The 21,927-nt window shown below is 45.7% G+C and overlaps 1 protein-coding gene across 10 annotated transcripts; it reads left to right on the top strand.

Annotated features, from left to right (window-relative positions):
- The first annotated feature begins 269 nt into the window (after nucleotides 1-269).
- Nucleotides 270-21,128, top strand: LOC147132139 (uncharacterized). 10 transcript variants are annotated; one of them, XR_015082213.1, is made up of 6 exons: nucleotides 2,570-2,823; nucleotides 5,043-5,082; nucleotides 13,400-13,510; nucleotides 20,388-20,549; nucleotides 20,753-20,854; nucleotides 20,932-21,128. XR_015082213.1 is itself a non-coding variant. In XM_086015154.1 (5 exons), exons 1-5 carry the CDS (start codon nucleotides 2,802-2,804, stop codon nucleotides 20,754-20,756), a joined length of 339 nt encoding a protein of 112 aa, XP_085871280.1. In that variant the 5' UTR covers nucleotides 2,570-2,801; the 3' UTR covers nucleotides 20,757-21,128. The 10 variants fall into 10 exon arrangements, 1 of the variants encoding a protein (XP_085871280.1); XR_015082215.1 differs by lacking the exon at nucleotides 2,570-2,823 and adding exons at nucleotides 270-610; nucleotides 975-1,041 and having other exon boundaries at nucleotides 20,388-21,128; XR_015082218.1 differs by adding an exon at nucleotides 1,830-2,217 and having other exon boundaries at nucleotides 2,773-2,823; nucleotides 20,388-21,128.
- Nucleotides 21,129-21,927: the final 799 nt, after the last annotated feature.

The following is a 21,927-nucleotide window of genomic DNA, read 5'->3' as shown; positions in this document are numbered from 1 at the left end:
TCAAATGGTGCAGGTAATTATCTTGCAATGTAGTGCTGTTGTTGTTGCGATACTCAGTTGCCTCATCCGGGGTCGCCACTACTTAAATAACATTGAAATTAATTACAAAAAGTGAAAAAAAAATGAATGAGAAATAATTAAAGAATTTCTCATACACATTTGATCTTCATTAACTAATTATGAAACATCAAATGAAGACAAAATTTAGCCCACATGGTCAACCCTTACGCATCTTCACACTATACGTTCTAAAACCTAAAAAATGGACGTTTGTCGTCCATACTAGAAAATGGGGATTTTCAATTTCATCCCTGTTAAAGACAACAAAAATAAGGGCAGCCCTTCTTTTTGTTTACTTAAACATCTTCAGTTTGAAACACACACATATAAGTTAATATGGTTCTGTTTTTCGCCTTTTATTGTTACTTTATATGTTCATCGAGAATGAATGACTGGTAGTCCTTGGTTTGGATAGTCTTGTACAGGTTTTAAACGCAACTTTTCAATTATGACTCGTCACAAACTTCTGCTACTGCTGCTGCTTGACGTCTTCTCTCGCTCTCGCGTTCCTTTTTCTTTATGGCCACATAAGGCAAGCTGAACCCAAAAGGTGAGTTTAAAAAATATACATTCAATGATGTAATAAGCGGCGAAGAAATGTACTGTGTGAAGTTGTATTTTAAAGACTTTTACCTTCGAACAAGGCTGATCGCTACAGATAGGATGCTAGCGACGATGACGCAGCCTCAATTAACCTTTGATTTTGAAGCCTCTTCAAAACCATAAAACGTGACAGTACCAACGATAAATTTAGTATTACATAACCATTCTTATTTTTCAGTTCGCATTAGTGTAAAAGTCATGTCTACATTTTTTTTATTTGAATTTTTTTCGTGATGTACTGCTGCTGACTACCAGTTGAGGGCGCTGTTAGGTTGTGTGCACTCATTGAAGCTTGTTTATTCTTTTAACAGTCTCCACAAAAAGCTTCACAAGGACTCAAATCACCTCAGCATTGAAGGCGGTGCAGTGGAACACATGGTAATAAAAACTAAAAAAATTCACTCTTCTCCTCAGACACACGGACAAGCTGTGTAGGTTATGCATGAGATCATAATGGATGTAAAAATACAAATGTTCTTTGCTTGGTAGTATCCATGCCGTCGTCCAACATGCAAGGGGACTGCTGCCCTAGAATGAGAGCCGGTTGAGCATTTATTTCATATCCTTGATATCCGTCGTAAGGGCCTCAGTGTAGGCCAATTCAGCATACTAGTAGAACAAGGATTGTGTATTTAGTCCTGTGTTTTTTGCCACTGCTGTACTGGAAATTTTTATCCAAATAATTCAGGTGATTAAATAAGGAAGGCGCAGGGGGGACATTTCCAGGGGTCCTTCAAAGTGGAATCGTGTCGGCCAAGTCGGATGACTCGCTGGAAAACTCCCAATTATTTTTTGAACATCCAAATCAAAGTCCTTTGTTTTCAAAAATGTAGTCAATACGACGTGACAGGGAGCCCTAAAAGCAGTGACGCCGCTCATTCCAAATGGACATTGAGGACGGATTTTTCCCTTTAAGGCGTCTGATCTCGGTTATGTATTTGACGCTTAGCATGCTAGCATCGTCGTGTCGTGTGTGAAAGTGTGTCTCTACAGTCAGATGGATGTACACACGCACACACACAGAGCAGCCCTGTGCTCTCTGCAGCCCGTCTATGCTTCTTCCCCTCCCCCCCACAGTCAACGTCTCTCTCCCCTTTTTGTCCCCCTCGCCCTCTCTCCGTTTCCCTCTCTCTCTCTCTCTCTCTCGCGCTATTTCCAGAGTGGGCGAGTGAGGCAGATGCGCAGTGAGAGAGCGAGGGGAGGGGGGTAAAGTAGACAGGATTAGAGTTCAAGTGCACGTGAAGAAAATGGCCTGAAAAGACGGCAGCCAAGCAGGAGCAGGAATCTCTCCTTTCTTTCGTCCTCCTCTTCCTTTTCCCTCTCTGCGGAAGAAGTGAAAAAGAGGAGAAGAATAATATTCCCTCTTTCCTCCTCCGCCTCCTCCCTCTCTGCTGGATATTTCTCCCTCGCTCTCTCTCTTTTTCTCTCCCTCACCCCTCCCACCTCCCAACACACACACTTCTTCTTCTCACTCCTTCCTTCCCCCCCTTTCTTACTATCCCACTTTCCCCCCGAAGACCCAGCGCGACGGGCTTTTTTCCTTCTCTCGGCAAGGTAGGGTGAGCTCGGATGCTGCGCGTTCCATTCGATTATCACCCCCCATCGCCCCCCCGCCACCACCCCGCCTCCTCTGCGAGATTCCTGCCTGGGAGGCGGGGGGGGGGGGGTTTAAGAGGGTAAAATGGAGAGCGTGGTCATGCGGGAGAAAGAGGAGAACGAGTACCGGCACTGGCCGAGGATAAATGGGAGGGAGGAGAGAAGCGAGGAGGGATGACTGGCTAGAATTAAAAAAAAAAAAAAAAAAATTCAGGGAGAAAAGGTGGGGGGGGGACTCAAGAAATGGAACCTCACTTTTTCTTCTTCTGTGGTGACCACATCATTCATCTGTGAGTATTCCGTCTGCTTTCCAAAATGTCCCTCCCGCTCTCCCTACCTACTTGCGTCCGTCACGTCCCGTTTAGCCAGCCGAACGAGGGCGCCTGCTTTTTTTTTTTTTTTTTTTTTTTTTTTCTTGCATCCGTATATCTGCGGCGTACACATGTGATCGTTTTTTTTTGCCTTTTTTTGTTGTTGTTGTTTTTCCTCCATGTGATGTCCTCGCGGGAGCAGGAACGTAATGTTGCGTTTGGCTTCTTCCCATGCTTACGATAACTTGTGAAGGTAAGACTAGTGTTAGTGCCGTGGTTGTTTCTTTTACTCAAGAAAAAAAATGATGGACATGTGATCAAAACGAAGGTCTGATGTCAAGGTGTCCGCAGAGATGCTATTGTCCCGTCACTATCCCCTTTCACTCTTCCTTTTTTGCTACGGCTCGTGCTTCTTTTCTCTTAGCTTCCGTTATCTCCGCCCCCCCCCCCCCCCCCCCCAAAAAAAAAGAGACCGTTAGCTTGCAGTTAGTAGCTGGCCTGCTCCAATCATAAGCATTTCGATGGCTACGCCGCCGCCATCCGACATTTGTGATAAAGCAAGCGAGGGGGGACGGCTTTTGTTCGGCATTGTGTCCTGACCTCAACCTTACCCTGAACTCCCCCCTCCGAGAAAAATCTCTGACTTCCCTACCTCAACTCCTACTTTGAACCAAAATCCCACATTTAACTGTACTTGTCACCTGTGAATCCATTCCTTTGGGGCTTGGGTGCCCAGTGTAGTGCCCCCCCCCCCCCCCCCCCCCGCACCCACACCTTCTCCAACTCCAACCCCCTCAGATTATGAAATATTACTCAGACAGACCTGCTGTTATGTAATCTTATATAACGGAGGTGGCGGTGGCTCGTGATCTGGCGGAGGGCTCTGGAGAAGAAAGCTATATGGGTCTGCTTATGGAATGAACTCAGTGGCAGGGTGAGCATACTGGCGAATACCCCAGCCCTTAAAGGGAAAGAACACCCCCCACCCCCCCCGCGTAAGGACACTTCACACGTGTGCGGCGGCCTGGACACCTCCACACAGACTCGGCGGGTCTAAGCAGCGCAAACGCTTTTTCGTTGTAATTACGAGCCGAGCTTGGATTGCTTTCGGCGTTTTGGTAATCCTCATGAATGGACATTTTGCAGTTTTTCTACTAAAAGTCCACATTTCCATTGCTAGGTGTCCCCAATAATTCCAAGTACGCCGCCCCCAAAATCCCAAAAGACACAGTATGTCGGCCATTTTGATTTTAAGCAGCCATTTTAGGGTCATTTTGGACCTTGCAAGGTGTCCTTCAAAGGCGGACAGATTACTGCGAGATATTATGTCCGATTGCTACCAAATTTCGTGTTCTATAAGAGACGCCAGGTGTGCCACAGGAAATGATTCAAATTCACATAATTGGTCTGGTAATATTTTATGTACTTTTGTTTGTTCATCCATCTATGCCGGTGATGTATATTGATTGATTAGCAAAGCTGTTAAATGCGCTTAACTCATGTGAGCGCTTTTTGTGACATTGTTTGGCCGTGTGCTGTGAGATTTTTTTTCCCCCCCTCATGTTTAATTAAAGTGCCTTGTCTCACTAAAGGTTAGGCAACACTAGATTAGACAGATGAGCGACACTAAATTGCCAAGTTTCTGTCAGCCATTTTGTTTCAAAGCATCCATTTTAGGTTTTTTGGGCCACGTCTAGGGGTCGTTTGAACAAAAACAACCAGAGCTGGGCATCGCCTAACCGTCACCGAGTTCCTGTCTGCATATTTAAACGACCCACGTGGTCCCAGTCCCTCCCTGGCCGGTGACAGCCAATCGGCGTCGAGAACGTAATGTTCACGTCACACGCAGGCGCCATTTTGATTTGAAAATGACATTTTGGGCATTTACAGCATTTCTTTGATCGCTGCCTAATTTGAACTAAGTGTACAAAAAAGAAAAAAGAAGAACACTAAATTGTGAGGAATTCAAATTTTTGGCGTTGTGTGCGGATGGAACATGCTAGCAAAATTTGATGACTCTCTATATACCATGAAACTCCAATAAGTTCTTATCTTGAAGTGGCCATTTTATGTTCATTCCATTTCCAGGCATCCTGACACACAAACTCATTCTGGAGATTTGGTCCAGTTTCTATGAAATTTGAACCTTGTATACAGCACAGATAGCACTAGCATGCAGCGCTTAAATTGTTTTGGATAACTGCCGTACACACACATTGTTCATTTTCATTCAAGATAAAGGGAAGAAAAACACCAGCAGCAGACCACTCTATAACTGTTTGCCTTGTCGTCAGGCAAGCGCAAACAACAACTTAAGTGATTTTTTTTTTTTTTTTTTTTTTAAATCCACCCCGGAGTGTCATAACGCCCAAGTGCCAAGGGATGTTTATCTTCTATAGGTGATTCTTGGATGACGTGGTGTTATAATTTAACATGCTTGTGTAATTTAGTTTTTGTCTGTTTATTTTTCAGACCGGGACTCCAAAGCAAGCACTTTGAAGATTTTTAACAGGTATGAATGAATTTACTCTACTTTTTGTCATGTGCAAATTAAAGTGGCTTTCATTTAATTGAATTGAATACGACACTCATCGACTAACTTACTTGGAAGTAGAGGTGGGCGATACACATCGTCATCGATGTCATCGTCAGTCTTGCTTTCACGATGTGTAATTTTACATTATCGAGTATTCGGTCGCGTGACTCTGTCCGAACTGCAGCCGCTTCGATTCGAGTATGGGGGAGTGTCCGGCGGGGAATAAAAGCAAGGCGCAAGTCCACGTCGTCCGTAGTCCGTAAATGGTTTTGAGCTTGACAAAACTGAGGTCGGTGCGAATAACATTGTTCGATGTGCCAAAACGGCCACCGGGAAGAGCAATTCTGTTGCACAACGGGCCATATGGATTACGAGGAAAACTTGGCGACCGCGCAAGCATGCTAAACAAAAGCTTAGTAAACACGCACACACACTCAGAAAACAGTCGCCGAGTTGAGCCAACAAACGCACTCACGCACACACACGGCCAGCACTTTAGCGAGCAAGTCAAACGTGGCGGATGTTCGGTTAACATTGAGTTTACATGCTTTTATCCCGCATCGTTCATAACTAGCCTGCACTCCTGAGGCATGTTGCGCAAACTACGGCGGCTTATTAGTGTGACGCCGGCATACAGCCAAACATGAATAAAGTCACAAGTCTGCATATCACAGCGATGAACGAGTGGGAAAATGCACTTTTCGGTAAGTTGCAGCTTTGTTATTCAACTTTATTCTGAATACGGTGCCCAATGTATGCGGATGGGTGTTGTCATGACGACGTCTTTTTTTTTTTCTCTTGCTTGGTGACACTTCGTCACACGTCACATATCAAATACATTTTTTTTATCACTCTGATTGCTCTAGTAGTTGGCAGTGGCACACCAGTACTTACCGCAGCTCAAAATGTCACATCATTATGGAATAACAGCAGAGACATTTAAATGACATAAGTACAGTATTCCCAAAAATCAATGTAAATTAATCCATAATTTTTTATTGTTTAATATTATTGTAGAATATCATTGTTTTGCAGAAGCTGTATTTATTTTAAAAGAGATGTTGTTCACAAACGCCGTCTATCCACAATTGGTCTGTGAAGCAAGTGCAGATTTAAAATATTTTTTTGTAGAATATCGTCAAATTGTCGTTATCGAGTTTTTAGAAAAAATATCGATTTTTTTTTTTTTTTCTTACAATTCTGGTGAAAAATTTCCAAACTCTTGTCTGCATCGTCAGATGTGGCCCAAGCATGGCGTCGAATGATCATTTCCAGGAATAGCTATATATAAAAAAAAAAAACATTTTTAAAAAAGGGGTGTGTAGGCCCGTTGGTCACTGATAATGAGGAAAAATCATGTTGATATTCATTTTGACTCATCTTCAGCTTTGGCTCCTTCTCTCAATGTAAAATGTAAGTTAAGTGCAGCATGGAGCCCTTTACCGACCGGAGTTTGCGCTTAATGGAACTCAGCAGCGCGATCGAAACGTCAATCTGCCATCGGAGTAATTGAATTACTCCTCCCTGAGTCATTGTGTCGCGATTAAGCTGGCAGCTATGTGAGCGCACGCGTGTGCCGCCTGTGTCAGGCGGCCATTTTGCCACCCCCCCCGTCGCCGAGCTGAGGCCGAAAAAACTGCGGCGACGGCGCCTGTCTCGGCCAAAAGGGGGTCACCCGTCGGCCATGTCCCGATTATCAGACGGGAGGCGAAAAAGTGAGCGAGCGGCGTCTATGAAGAGGCCGTTGTCGCATTGCGAGCAGCTTTTGGCCATGCCGCGCATTGCATTCATCATATTTGTGCTGATGTCACCCTGCATGCCCCCTCGCCGGAGCAGCCGCGCAAGCCTGGGCCACACAATGGAGCCCTTCTTGTGCGATGATATTTTCACAATGTGTTTTTGCAGAATCCCACACACGGGCACACACACACACACACACACGCATTGTCTCCAAGGCACACACGAGCTGTTGATTCACACACGCTTGAACTGTGTGCGTTGACTTATATTTCCGTCGTGAGCATATTTGCTCAGAGATTTGTTGCAGTCGATGGGTTGAGCATGTTGGAAATGAGCCGCGGGCCATTTTTATTTGATTCTCACATTAATGCGCACCATGCGCTCTGAAATCGGCGTGCAAATTTCTCTTCCATACGCCGCATGATGTCAACAGCTTCAAGATTGTTCACTTAGCGTGGTACATTTTTTTGGGGTGGAACGTAGCTGCTTGTCTCATGGGTAGTAATGTTTTTTTTCTTCAGGAATTTTAACTGTATGCTTAACTCATTCACTGTTGTATTATTTGTTAATATTGGTAAATGGAATACAGCTATGTACTGCTAGCGATGCTGTACTTTATATGCTACTCGTCAAGTACGTTTTTCAACGGGAAGGTGTGGAAAGAGAACAGAGAAACAGATTCATGCATGGTTTGGGATTTCAGATCAGCACAGCTTTTGAGTAGATGATAAAGATTAGGGGATGAATCTTGGCTTGTCACCTCCACTATGAAGGGGGAAAATTGGCTTGCTTTTGTTGTCACATCGTTCGAGGTGTCACTCAATCAGAAAATACAAGCGTCAAATTCACAGCTCCGATTTTTGGTGAGAAACCGATGTGTTTGTCTTTCTACTGCAGACGAAGACTGGAACAAGTGAGAACCGACAAAAAAAAAAACAAAAAAACGTCTTATTAGGTTCGGCGCTTGTCTTGACAGAGCGGAAAAATCAGTCAAAATGCTCTAAAACGACCGTCAGAATGGGGCACCCTGCTTTGAAAACGGCTGGGTAGTTAATGTCCTCGCATGTGGGAAAGGAGAGCCACAGTCACCGATGCACTTTTCAGCCATTGAGTGACCACTAACTCAATGTACACACTCACCCGCCAGCTGCTGTCGTCCACAGCTCACACCCAGACACTCACTCGCCCACGTCATACGCCCCGCCTCTTAAAGGCACGTAATGTATGTCTAAAATAGCCTGATTCCAATACCTCAATCATCATCATACAATCACCGTATCGTACCCCGAATTGACAAGCTTTCATCACACTTGCATAGAAGCGGCGCGAGGCATTCTTGGTTTATCACGGGTTAACGCGGCAAAGACTGGAGGAATGCGTCCGGGGAGAATTCCTCAGCCCCGCGCGACTCGGTCACCGACGGGGAGTCTGCCACCTATTTTTGCACACTCCTCTCCGCCGCCGCCGCCGCTGCCGCCTCGCAGCTCTCCTTGCTTTTTGCGCATCTTTTGTTCTTCGGCTTCTTTGTCTGTCGCCGTCGGTTAATCTGCCCGTCGTGCAGTCACGCAATCTATCGGGCTTGTCCTAGTTTGCCCCGCGCTGCTCATTCCAAGCGTCACCGTACACGTCAAATATTCATGCAATGAGGCATTTGTGCTGGAAATGTTTGTTGATGCTATTAAAGAGCTGGTTAATCTATTGTTTCCTGAATAATTGAAATATTCCCCAAAATGTATAACTGTACAATTTTAATAAGTAATTGGTTAATGTAGAGTAGACGATATCAAAAATATCAGTAAAGCAATATACTCTATTTAACTTTTTGTTGTTTGTATTTAAGAATTGGTGAATTAATTTACCATGGATCATACGGCGAGAAATATCCGTCAAGTTTAAACAGTAAAGTTAGAGCACCAATCAATTTCCTCAGACGAAATGGGAATATTTGTTGTTTGAAATTTGTGTTCAACCTCCCCCTCAACGGATCCGGCCCATCCATCTGTTTTAAAAATCAAATCTAGCCCAAATGCATAAATGTTTGCCCTACGCATGCCCTGTTGGCAAGCATGTCTTCGCCGCCGCGTAGTGGCATGCGTACGATGCCTGCTTGTGCTGCTCATTGCTGATTTATACGCTGTACGCGCACGCACACACACACACACACACACACACAGGCGGAGGGACTTCATACATACTTCATATGATCTCAATGTATTCCCATGCGAAGGACATGTTAGAGCCGCACTTCCTCACTGGCTGACAGCGGGGCGGGCGGGGCGTGTGGATGAGTGGGGAAAGAGGCCTACGCCAGACCAAAGCGTTTTTTTGTTGTTTTTTTTTTAATACCCCCCCTCCAATTTGACACAGTCCAAATCTTCACCTGCCCGCTGAATTCCTCTGACACGCAATGTCGAGTTTGCAGCCGCATCTGGTCACTGAAGGTGTTCCCCTTTACGCTACAAAGTAAAAACATGTGACTACGACCCGGGACGCTCACGGCACATGACAGATGCTTATGCTCTGCTACCACCAAATGTTCAAGCGGTGACATTGGATTGCCCTTTTTAAAATAACCGCCCTTTACTTTTTCCCAATCCGAGCGGACATTATACGGCACCGCATTGTGATATACGACATTGTTGGCAAAATACCGTCCTGCGGTATCATGAGTTGCCATGCCATTGTGGTTCCAATATATTGATCACCTGTTACAGCCTCGTGAGTCACTGTCATCCCATTATAACTTTATCGTGATACTTTGGATGTGCCGAGACAGTGTTATGAAATGCTCAGCGATTATGACGGTTAGCCGTCAAAGGCGCGGGCGTCCGGGCGGGTCCAGCCAGGGCGACAAGGTGAGACGAGCGCGGCGTCAGCAGGCGCCGACCACGCCGCGGGCAGACGCCAAAATACGCCAAAGCGTATTAAAGGCGAATGAAGACAGCTCACGGGGACGGACGGATGGACAGACGGAAGGGGAGGGGAGTTGTCAGGAAGGAGAGCAGAGAGACGTTTGCACTCTTTATTTTTTGCTTCAGCAGACCGTCTCCTCGGAGTGGCTGTTGTAAATCACTGCCTGAGGTATAGCTCGCTTTCTTGTTGGCTTCAGAGACGCGCTTAATAATTTAGCGCTCAAGCCTAGCATTGTAGCTTGCGACGTTTTCATATTTTTCCTCGCGAAGGAAGGCCTGTCAACCTACAGTACGTTGCCGCGGGAGTCTTTTATGCAACACTCAAAACAGCCTCATTTTTATCCGCAGCGTCTATGGCCTCCTTGGTCACGGCCTTCTCAACTTTGCTCCCGGTGTGAAACGGGCCACGGTTGCGTTCAACAAGGGGCAAATAAGTCAAACTCCAGACAGCACTTTCTACTTATCGCGTCTGAACCGCTGACTCAAAGGAGTCTCAAGCAAGCAATAGCAATTTCTCTTATTTTTATTGTTAAATTATCCCAACCGAACTTCCCGCCATTTAGCGTCTCGTAAAGTCGAGAAAAGGTCTTCATACGCAGTGCTCTCTACACCCGCTAAGGACCTTTCCTGGCTGAGTGGTTGTGTTTCCCTGATCACAGTTGCAGTCCAAATGAAATCGGGCACTCGGGCGCAACTTAAGTAAGTGAACGTAAGGCTTGATGCCAGGCTTCCCACACTGTATAGAGTCAAAACATCAACGCATCTATTTCAAGGCCACTCCTAGTAATTACACTCTCATCCCCCGCCGCAGGATGTATTTCTCCCAGGTATGGTGTATAGTGCACTTAAAGCTAACTACAGTGTTCGTCTGTGAAAAGGCGGCGGGGCCTTGAGCTGGAAGCGGCGCGCGCGCGAGTGCACGTTGACAAGCACTGAAGCGCCGGCGCGTTTTGTTTAGTTTTCGCCGCCGCCGTTGGCTCTCCCGACTCCCAAATGGCTCTCGACACTCTGATCTCGCGACCGCGGCGATGAGATGAGAGGAGACGCCAAGCCGAGCGATCCCGCTAACAATGGCGGCGCCACGCCGGCGGCTTAAGAGTCTCAAATGTTATTTTTCCGCATTGACAGAAATCGCCACTTGGCAGTCAACGGGGCCTTGACCCGATTGCTGTCAGAGGAAAACAGTCAAATGCTCACGTGAAATTCCAACTGACTTAACTTAAAATAAATAAATAAATCTGAATTTTATGAGAATAGTTACATTTCAAAAATCAAACTTTATTCAAAATAGAGAGGAAAAACAAACAAACCAAAAAAAAAAAACGATCTTACCGCTCACTTTAATCACACTTAAACTACACTTTGACTTAGTAAAACACGTCCAAAAATTGCTAGCATAAAATATACGTATGTATTTAATGAATTCTATCCCAATGACATATTTATGTCATTTCACTGATATGTCACAATCATGCCAGAGATCTTAAGGGAGGTGTAATTTTTTTTTTTTTTTTTTTTTTTTTGCAAATCATACATTGGCCTTTTGGAGCAATGTCAGGTTCACTTGTAAAAGTCGAGATCAAGCCAAGCGGGAGTTTGAAGTTCAGCGTGAAATCCTCTGCGAGTGTTGCAGTTTGCTCGGGGTGAAAGCGCTTGCGTTATTCATGAGCGGAAAAGGTGAAAAGTTCACTTTGACCGCGGCCGCTGTGAGCTGACAGTAGCAGATGTCGTTGCCCCGGTGAGACGTGAGCGCCGCGTTTGTTTATTTTGCATACATGCATAAAAACTGAAAAGAGAACAACCGCCGAAGTTCACTCGAGACTGCTCGACCTATTTCAAAAGACATTTTCTCTTCGGAAATAATGACTTCATTCACTGTCGCCATCATAAAAACTTGACTAACAGCACGGGAAATTTTCAATCCATCCATTTTCTACACCAGGGATTTTTTTTTTTTCTTCCATGAACATTTCCAACATTATTTCCATAAAAGTCACGTCAGTCCAGAGACTTTAAAATATTGGATTAACAAAAACAACAACATGTCTGCCTTTGAAGACGCCAGACCGAATTGTCATTTATCAACCGTAGCAGTGATGTTTTAGACACATTTTATCATCCCTAACTATCAGGCGAGTAAAAACAATAAATGAAATAAAAGCGCTCTGCCTTTGAAGACATGTAATTTACGAACTATGCAGGCAATGTCTGAATAACATTTTATCATTCCTAACTGTCATACAAGCGTACACTTGGCTTTATAATATTACGACAATAAAGTCAAACCACTCCGCCTGACACACACGTAAATTATGAACTTAACCGGCGACGTTTTAATTCGATTTTACCTTCTTAACTCTCACACGAGTCTGAAGAGAAGTTCGCCGCTGCCAGCTATGCTAAGGCGGCCATTTTGCCCGCCACTGACCTCGCAGTGCTGACGTTTTGGCTGTGGAGGTCCCAGCCGTTCCCCCCCCCGCCTCCTGGCTTCATATTGATCTGAATTCATTTGTTCCCTATCGATCCTCTGCCGCAGTGGACAAACACGAGGACACCCACTCGCACACGCAGGACAAGTCTCGCCAGGTGAACACACACACACACGGGCGGCGGCGGCAGACGGCCTTCTGACAAAACTCATGACATTCAAAGGATTCCGTATTGATCGGAAAGCCGGAGAGCGCGACGCTCGCAGCTGCACAAGCGCGCTCGTCACGGTCGCCGATGCAACGACGGCGCTTCGATGGGCCCGATGGTGAACGCTTTGTCATCCGGAGCATCGTTGAACTTGACACAAAACCGGCAGCTGATGTGGGCGGGGCATGGTGTCGATTGGCCTGCAAAAAGGGAGCGCAAGGACCGGTAATCATTTTGGGGGAGGGGAAAAAAAAAAAAAAAAAAAAAAAAAAGTTCACCGGTTGGTGTGTCATGACAGGCCGCATGCCTGAACTTGAAGAGAAAGTCGGCCATTTTGGTTTGAAGCTGCCATTTTGGATTAATTCCACTTGGATGAACTTCTGCTCGGAAATTATTTCTTGATTAAATGCGTCGTTCATTTGGGAGGGGGTTTTTTTCTTCTTTTTTTTCTTTCTGTCCAAATTCTCAACCGTTGGAAGCTGCCTGGAATTGAAAGAGTGCGCATTAAAGCACTTGACGATGCTGGATGTTCTCCGAGGCCGCACAGATGCCAAGCTGCTATTTTTGGTGTCTGAATTTTGGATTTGTCATCCCGGCCTTATATTTTTCCATCAATGCATTATTCATTAGCCTTGTCCTTAACTGCCTGTGCTGTACATGTTTCTGTTCCTGCCCCTCCCCTCCTCCCATGCCCACTTCACGCCATTATCTCCCACTTAGTTAATCCCTTTCATACTCGTACGCTATGCGATGTTTCTTATGTTTCTATTCAGCACTTTGTGTTAATCGGGGGATTGTCCCGTTCTAATTTAATTAAGGACGTCGCGCTCGCCTTTAATGACGAATCGGCGGCGGCAGAAGCGAGATCGAAGCCAAGATTGTGTTGTTTGACATGGGGGGGGGGGGTATTTGTGTTCCGTGGGTTCAATGTGTTTGTTATTGTTTGCTCTTTGCTGTGCTGTGGTATGCTGGCAATAATCTGCGCGGTGCTCCGCTGCTTGCAGGAATGCGGCGGTCAACCAGAGACGCCGCACCCGACCGCCCCCCGACCCCGCCCCCCCGCCCGGCGAGGCCAGCCATGGGAAAGTCCGTGAAAGGTGGATGCCGTTCGCCAGGTAATTTGCTTAAAATTATGTTTACCCCCCCCCCACCCAAAAAAAAGTCAGAGAAAGAATATACATCGTGGAGCATTTTCACATGCACAACCCCGGTAGCTATTGACATCTGCGCCCTAGCAACCATCGGAGGCATCATGCCAAGTCATTGAGTTGAGCCTGCTGGTGCGTTCCCATGGTAATCTCGTTCTGCCTTTGTAAATAACGTACGAGCACAAGGGCTTCTCGCCACAAATTGCTCATGCCGGATATCCAAAAAAAACGTTCACTCGTTCGCGACGGGTTTTCAGTGAGCGGGGAAGATGGCGAGCAAAAGGCACAAACGGATGGATGCCTTTTGTTGACGTCATACAAAATTAGATGGATTTAAAAACTATACTGCACATGTTCATTTTATCACTCCTAGTTGAAATTTACTGTGAAACTGAAGCAAATGAAACATATTATTAAAAAAGTTGGCATTTTACCAGAAATGTCAGGATACAGCGACAAATAGACATGTGAAGATTTTTTTTAAGAATAAAGTGGCAATACTACAACAAAATTTGTCATTTGACCAGAGTGTCTAATATTAATAAGAATCAAGTTCTAATGTGATGAATTTTTTTTACCAGAATAAATTATTCACAAAAGTACTCAATTTATTCATGCACAGTCGTTGTTGCAACAAATTGTTTTTATCAGAATAAAAATAATGTAATATTCTGACAAAAAGTATACTTTTTTTTTTTTTTGCATAAAGTTCAATAAATCCAAAAAAGTCATTGTACCAAAATGAAGTTGTAATGTTACAAAACGTTGTCATTTTAGCGGAATAAAGCTGTAATAATATGAAAATAAGCAGTGCTTATAGTCAAAATATTCAATGGAGAAAAAAAAAAAAAATCATTGTATGCATAAGTCATACTTTTACCAGAATAAAGTTGTAATACCAAAGAAGGTGTGATTTTATCCGAACAAACTCACATAATACTCAATCAGGAAGTCGCAAATTGACCACAGCCATAACATTACAAGAAAGTAAAATCTTTGTATGGATATGGATGACTTTGTATTCTTGTAATGTGACTTCATTTCCAGTGCGGTCCTTACAGTCCTTAACTAAACAACAGATAGTGGCAAAAAGAATGTTGCCTCTCTTCTTTGAAGTGGACGTGTTTATCTCGCTGCTAAAATTGTTTAGCTTTAAGACGCCTCTGGATGACGTACTGTCACATCACAAACATTTGGACATGAAGCATTTGCCAATCTTGGCTTGAGCGCAAATTCTCACGACCTCACGACATGCTGGCGCGGGGGGGGGGGGGGGGCTTGGGGCTTCCCCCTCCCCGCCCGCAGCCATCCATCCAGCCGGCCGCACTGGCAAAGAGCTGGCTGGCATTGGCACAACCATGCCGCATTCAAGCGTGGTCTGACTTTGAATGAGACCCGAGTGTGGTTGGGGGGGGGGCTGACGGAGAGCCTCCGAAGAAAGACAACAGAGAGGTTGTCACAGTAAGAAAAAAAACCACAATAAAGTTGCTGCTGCTCGAAGAGGCGAGTGGAGGGCCGGCGAGAGAAAATGGAGGGCGGGCGGCGGGGTGGTCGGTCGGCGTGGCGCGGAGAGGCGAGTTGAACGGGTTTGTGCTTGGACCCGCTCCAATAAAAGAAGTCTCTGTGAGGCGTACGCAGCTGCCGTACTTAACACCTACTTTCACTCAATCATGTGAAGCCGGCGGCAACAATGGCGGGAGTCAGGGACGCGGCCGCTACCCTACCGTGTTGTTTGTCTCCAGGCGTTAGTGAATAGACCACTCTTGTATTTTTGCCGCATTGTGGCCGGCTGAATAGGAGGCCCCCGCAAACTAACTCCGATCAGGCAATCAATGACTCCTCCGGAGAGCTGTCAAAACACGCATTGACCGCTAACGGATGACAGTTTGCCGCGGACACGCCTCGTTGACTTCAACTTACTCGGAATGCTCGCGTCGTCGATTAGCTGCATCACTTCGCATTTTCTAGAGCCCAACAAGATGGAGAAGAACCTTTAATGTACAATACTGTCCATTCTAAGACACGGTTAAAAAAAATTTTTTCAACCTAACAACGAAGTCATTTTAATAGAAATTACGGTATGATTTTTTTTTCGGGGGGGGGGGGGTTACTTGCTTTTAAGTAAGAAGGGGCGAGTTGTCAATACTATCTACTTTTTAAAATGAATAAAAGAAAACAAAGAAAATGCGCCTTTCATTCAGTAATTACTGGATGTTACTGTGTTGGATGTGCCTTTTAAGGGGTGTGGCCTAGCGATTGCTGTCAGTCAGTCTGTCCTTAATTTCAGTCTGAGCATCTTTTCCTTGCGAGTTGACTGTTTGCCCCCTTCGCCAAACAGCTGAAAGCACATCGGCAAACTGTGGCTCTCCTTGCCCAACGTAGGAGGACATTTCAGTGTCTTAATTGCCCCATTCTTTGTCAGTTGCCTCTCAAGAGCCATGCCTCAACTTTGTCCAATCCTGGCTCATTCCCATGGAAAGTTACCAACGTTGAAAAGTCCAGGAATTTTGCAACCGCGCTGAAAATCCATTTGAATGGAACTACGAAATGTGAATGAAGTGACAATTATTTTGGCTTTGATTCTCCGCACACAAGTGTCATGTGTGCGTTAGCACGTCCCTCCCCTGTATGCCGCAAGTTCTCGTCGTTTTATCTCCCGAAACGATCTGCAGCGTTGGGAATGACAAAGCCCAAGCGCTCGCTTGGGCTCAATCCAGCCTTTGACGGCGTGAAAGATTCCAGCTCCCCCTTCAGTGGAAGTAGGTCAGGCAGACGCCTACGGTGAGCGGCTGCAGGTTAAGTGCTCGCCTTTGTGATCCTACAGAGGAAAGTGGGAGGGGAGGGGGGGGGGGCATTCGCTTTCAGGTGGGAGGTGGGACGGAGCATTTCGGCATCCACCCACAAGAGGGAGACAGGTCCACAATAAGGGTCGAGTTCAGTGGGTTTAGTTCACACACTTGTCTCCATCCATTGTCGCCGTCAGACAGGAGGTGGTGAAAGTCGAAATAAAAATAAAGCGTCAAGTAAAGCGCATGTTTGTGCAAAGTCTGCTCAAGAAGAGGAAGGGGCGCTCTGCAGCGTGAGGTAGTTGGTTGTATTGTTTCGCGTCATAAGCAGCCTGGAGATAACTGTACAACCTTCTAGCTTTCCCTGCGGTGTCGCCAAGTCCGCTCAGCCACGCCCGCCGCATTCTTCTCCGGCTGGTGAGTATGAAGGCCGAGTCAAGAACAGAAAGTTTAAAAAAAAAAAAAAAAATTTTTTTTTAAAAGTGGTAGTTGGCTTCCTCAGATGTTTCAAAATGGAAATGATTGGATTTGACACGGACGTGAATGAATTAATAATACGGCTTTGTGTTGAACGCAGGAAAAGTTGGGCCATAAACACAAACGCAGACTGCAGCATGGTGCAAGTAACGTGTGCCGTTGAGCAATATCTTCACGTGTAGGCAAGGAGAGCTTCATGATGCGCTTTGGCCAGTGGGAGCTCCTGAAGTCATGCTCAAGGCCACGCCCCTTAAAGGGCACAGCCAAACACATGAATACTAAAATACGTACTGTGATTAGACTACAAAACCTTTTTATTTAATTGCATTCTTTTTCGAATGTTGAGTATGTTCATTTTTTTATACAATAGAGTGCTATTTTTTCTTTATTAGAAACAAAAATTCTTTTTTCGACGGTGGTGGAGATGGAGTCATAAAATATTGCTTCATTCCAATAGGGAACATTGATTCATGGAACAAATTAATCTCGTCGGTACTTCTTAGCTACATTTTTGTTTGGTGCTGTGCGTGACATTTTTATCTCGTGTAAAATATGTGCCTCGGCTCAAATCGACTCGATGCTGACTCGAGGAGTAGAAAGTAGGGGTTCAACCAATTAGTCAAATCAACTATTCATTTGTATTGATGTTGAACGTTTGAAGTCGATTAATCGTTAATCCCATTTTTTTGGGGCACCTCGAAACGAAACTGGTCCATGGCGCAATTACTGCGCCGAAAATTTTTTTTTCCAGACGTGGATTATTTGACTTGCGCTCGACTCTCGTCGCATTAAAGTCGGCATCCGTACAAAGACGCTAACGACGAGGACGAGAAAGGGTGGAAAACCCCGGTTGCCTCGCGGAGGAGGTTCCACCAGCCCAGGCGACATCATGTCCGCCTTCCTCCGCAATGCTGCAGTCCGGAGTGCTCCAACACGCACAAAGTCACACATTTGATGAGTTTTCGAATTAGCGAAGTGTCGATTTGAGGCTTTGTTCCGCTTCCCTTACAGGTTGTTGTCAGTATGCCCCGAAGAACATTGTGCGTCTGCGTGCGTGTGCGTGTGTGAGATGAACTCGCCTCGCCTCGCTGCGCCCTCAGCCGCCACCGCCTCTCCCTCTGCCCCCCCCCCCACTTCTGTCCCCCCACACTGTGTCTGGCGAGTGGCTCAGACGCTCAGTATCCGCATTGCGTTGCGGCGAGGAGGGGGAAAAAAAAAAAAAAAAGCATATATCAGCAATCTGTGCAGGGCGCTGCTCTCTCCTGTTTGCACACACACACACACACACACACACACTCTCACACACAAAGGAAGAAAGCAAGCGTCTTGCAAACAACTCATTTGCTCCATCTTCATTCACTTTCTTTTGTCAGGAATTCACTTAAACCTGAACCTGACTTACGACGGGCGCTTGCTTTGGCCTCTTTCACACAAAATTGCCGCATCAGAGCCAGAAGCGAGGATCAATCCAGGGAGGGCCGGGCGATGAGTCCACGATTGATTAAATTGAGGTTCATTGCTCAGGAGGATTTCTTTATTTCCTTGATGCGTTTATTTTTGAAACTTCCACTTCAAATGACGTCCTTGATCACGCTTGTACAAACAGAGGCAAGGCCACTGGTTTTGTATGGCGCCATACATTTCATTCACAAAGCGGAGACAGGGCGCTTTACAGACTCAAATAAAAATGAATACAAACAAGATGACGCGAAATGAAAATATGAAAATCAAGGACGCGCCCCAATAAAAGCAGGATGGATCTGGACGTCTCCCGGGGAACTAAAAGCTTTGAGAACATCTTTAGCTTCAAGGCCATTGCTTTGTACATTAACAGTCATATTTTCAAATCTATTCTGTGACCAATCAGCAGCTTTCGGGACCAGATGCCGCCGTCAGATTGAGAGGAGCTAGTCGACGAAAGGCTTAGTCAGTGTTGCCAAGTCAGCACTTTGGTGGCTTTATTTAGCAACTTTTCCAGCGACTAAGCGACGTTAAATCCCGCTACGGTACAAGACAAAAAAGGAGCTCAGTAGAAGGTAGTCATTTGACCCGAGGTATGTGCTTACTTGTCACGTTTGTCGCTTCACTAAACAATGGAGCAAATGTTTTTTTTTTTGTTTTTTTTTTTTTCAAAAAAAAAAAACATTTCCCGCCTTTCCTAACACACAGTTTTCCGTTACGGCTCTGATACGACCTCTGAAACGGGACTTGCCATTCATTCCCTGTTAAAAAAATAAATAAAAAATTGACTTTTTCAGGCAGCGTAAAAAGCGTTTCTATCCCACTCACTTCTGCGAGTGAAGCGTTTTTCACACAGAGGTCCGGCAAAAGTGACGCATCGGAGCCGTAACGGAACTCGTCTTTCATACAAATTCCACAGACGCAGGATCTTGCTTAAATCTACACTTCCGATCTCAAATCCTACCTGAACGTGTCAATGTCATTTCTACCGAACCATAATGCGGACAAAAAAAAAAACAAAAAAAAAAATTACGAAAAGGTCTTGTACAACAAGCGTGATTGTGCACTTTGGGGACATGGGGAAAAAAATGGAAGCGGTCTAAATGTCTCGCCGCCCTAACGCCGCCGTCGCAATACCAACAACAATCAGACACCTGAGCGTCTTTTGTGTCAAGGCAGAGCAGACTGCAAGTCGGGGCGAGACAGGACGTCACGCCTGCAAAAAAAAAAAAAAAAAAAAGAAGGGGTTACCGCGGAGGAGAGAGAGGAGAGGGGGAGAAAAGAGAGAGAGTGAGCGAGAGAGAGAGAGAGAGGGGGGGAAGGATGAAAATGAGAGGAAGGGCTGAGACGGAGCAGAGGGAGGCGGGGATGGAAGAAGAGAAGAAAGAGCAGTAGATGGTGATGCTGCATGCTTGCATAAGTATCTCCGCGCGCGCGCGTGTGTGTGTGTGTGTGTGTGTGTGTGTGTGAGCGCGCGTGTGGTAGATGACACAGATTTATGAAAGGAGGTGCTCATAGATGGAGGGAGGACATGGTGTTGTACCAGATCACGGCGTGTGTGTGTGTGGGTGTGCGTGCGCGCGTGTATACTACCTTGCCTCGGACTCGCCAGTGTGACTTGGCAGAAGGCAAGCGGGCAAGACAAAAAAAAAAAAAAAGACACAAGGCATAGATCTCGTTTTTTTTTACCAACCACTGGATTAATTGTTGCGGTTTTTCGTCTCTGAGGCGGGAAACGGATCAATAGCTGGCGGCGTGCGTCGCGTGTACTTGACTAATGACGGGCGCAAAGCAAACGACTTGACCGTTCCCGCGTTGCTGTCTTTTTTTTTTTTTTTTTTTTTTTTTTTTTTTTGGACGTTATTATGGTTTCTTCGGATGTGCGGCGTATCAAGTTGTGGCTGCCGTGGTTCGGCGGCACGCGCGAGAGAGCAGCAGAGGGGCTCGTAAAAGTGGGCCAGAGAGAGACAAAGAAGGGAAGATGGAGCGCCGAGTAAATCATGGCGGCGTTGCTCGCAAACGGGCCCGTCACGTACGTTCCGCCGGCAGAAGACCGAGCGGGGGAAAGCAAACAAACATCTTTTCAACACTGCTCCTAACTTGTATATCTCTTGTTGCAGTTGGCGACACAAAATGGCGGACTGCGGCAGCGACTTTTCTCTCTCTGACCGCTTTTCTTCAAATCCGTGGCCCCTCCAGCCCGCGCCTGACTCTTCTCCAGAGCCGCAGTGTGCTTCCTTGTCCCTGAGACCCTTAACCTGTGATGATGTGAACGCTCACAGGTGAGGTCCTTGGGAACAAAGACGCACGCAAAAAAAAAAAAAAAAGGTGCTTCCGAAATGGCCAAATAAGTTTCCAAAAAAAAGGATGGGAAGACATGGCGTGGATGTCCACTAGGGGGCGGTAGCAGTAGGTTGGCTTCCAGCACGTGTAAATGACACGTCAAAGCCATGTCACTCTCTTCAACGTGGCAAACTCATTTCAGATGACGTCGCACAGAATCAAGCGACAAAAGTCCTCGACAGGAGCTTCCGGTCATAAAGAAACAAGTCCTAAATCTTAAGACGGTACATATAAAGTATGAAAGGTAAAAAGTCTTCACTTTTACTTCTGTAATTGTGTTCATAGTTGTGTCAGCCTTGTTTCCATCTGTGTTACCTGCAGAAAGAAGGAACAAAGCTGAGATCTTGAATCTTAGATTTGCGTCCCGGGCAAGCGGGATGAGGTAACGTCCAGCCGTATGCTTCACTCTCATTTCCGTTGTTGTTTGTTTGTGTTCATTAGTTTCTGTGCTGTTCAATGACCGCATGCGGTGTCTGATGATTCCAGTCTGCAAATAAAGCGAAGCACCCACCCTGAAACGTCTCGCCTGTTGATTGAGTTAAGGGACGCCTACGGCAAGGCTTCCACCCGGATGCCCGCTTCACGCAAGCAAACCTCCAAAGTGGAACACAGTCCACTACATTTATGGTGGCCCGCTTCCAAATTGTTGACATTTTAAAGCAATTTTCCACGCAAGAAATCATGTTAAGTGAATGAATTCACTCCAGGCATTCTCAAGGTGTTACTTACAATCCCAACTGGGTTTTAAGTAACACTTAAACGGGCATAAAATGTCCAATTTAGTCAACTACTATGTGATCTGACTAAATTAAAGTAAAACTACTCGCTCATTGAGAATACCTAATGGAGAGGGAACAAGGGGGAGCATGGCTGACACCCAGTGGTGTTTTCTTGCTACTTCTGGAATGAACAAAGAACATTTACAACACTATATAGTGTGAGCAGTTCGGGTAATGGATGGATGAATTATAATTTAACAAAATAAATTCTCGATCACCTATCCTGTTTAGGGGCACAGGGTGCTTTTTTCCCCCCTTTATTTCTCAAATTTTTTGTTTCGTTTGTGATAGTGGGCAAACATCTGTGACATAGGACTTGTGCATTTGCACATCCCGAGCCAGAGTGAGACACATTAGTACCCAGATCGTTCGCTGGCTGGCTGAAAAAGAACATTAAGTGGCTGCATTGGGAGCGCTGTGTCTGGTAACCATGGCAAAGCGCGGGATGGGGTGGGGTGTGTGTGTGTGTGGGGGGGGGGGTGTGGAGATGGCAGAGGGTTCAACATGCAGTCCTTCCCCATCATGGTGGGTATGTGTG

Source organism: Filicampus tigris, chromosome 18 (genome assembly GCF_054856515.1).
Source record: "Filicampus tigris isolate MCC_2025a chromosome 18, RoL_Ftig_1.0, whole genome shotgun sequence".
In the NCBI taxonomy this organism is placed as follows: domain Eukaryota; kingdom Metazoa; phylum Chordata; class Actinopteri; order Syngnathiformes; family Syngnathidae; genus Filicampus; species Filicampus tigris.
Note: the sequence above shows the minus strand (reverse complement) of the source record. Positions and strands in the feature narration are given on the sequence as shown.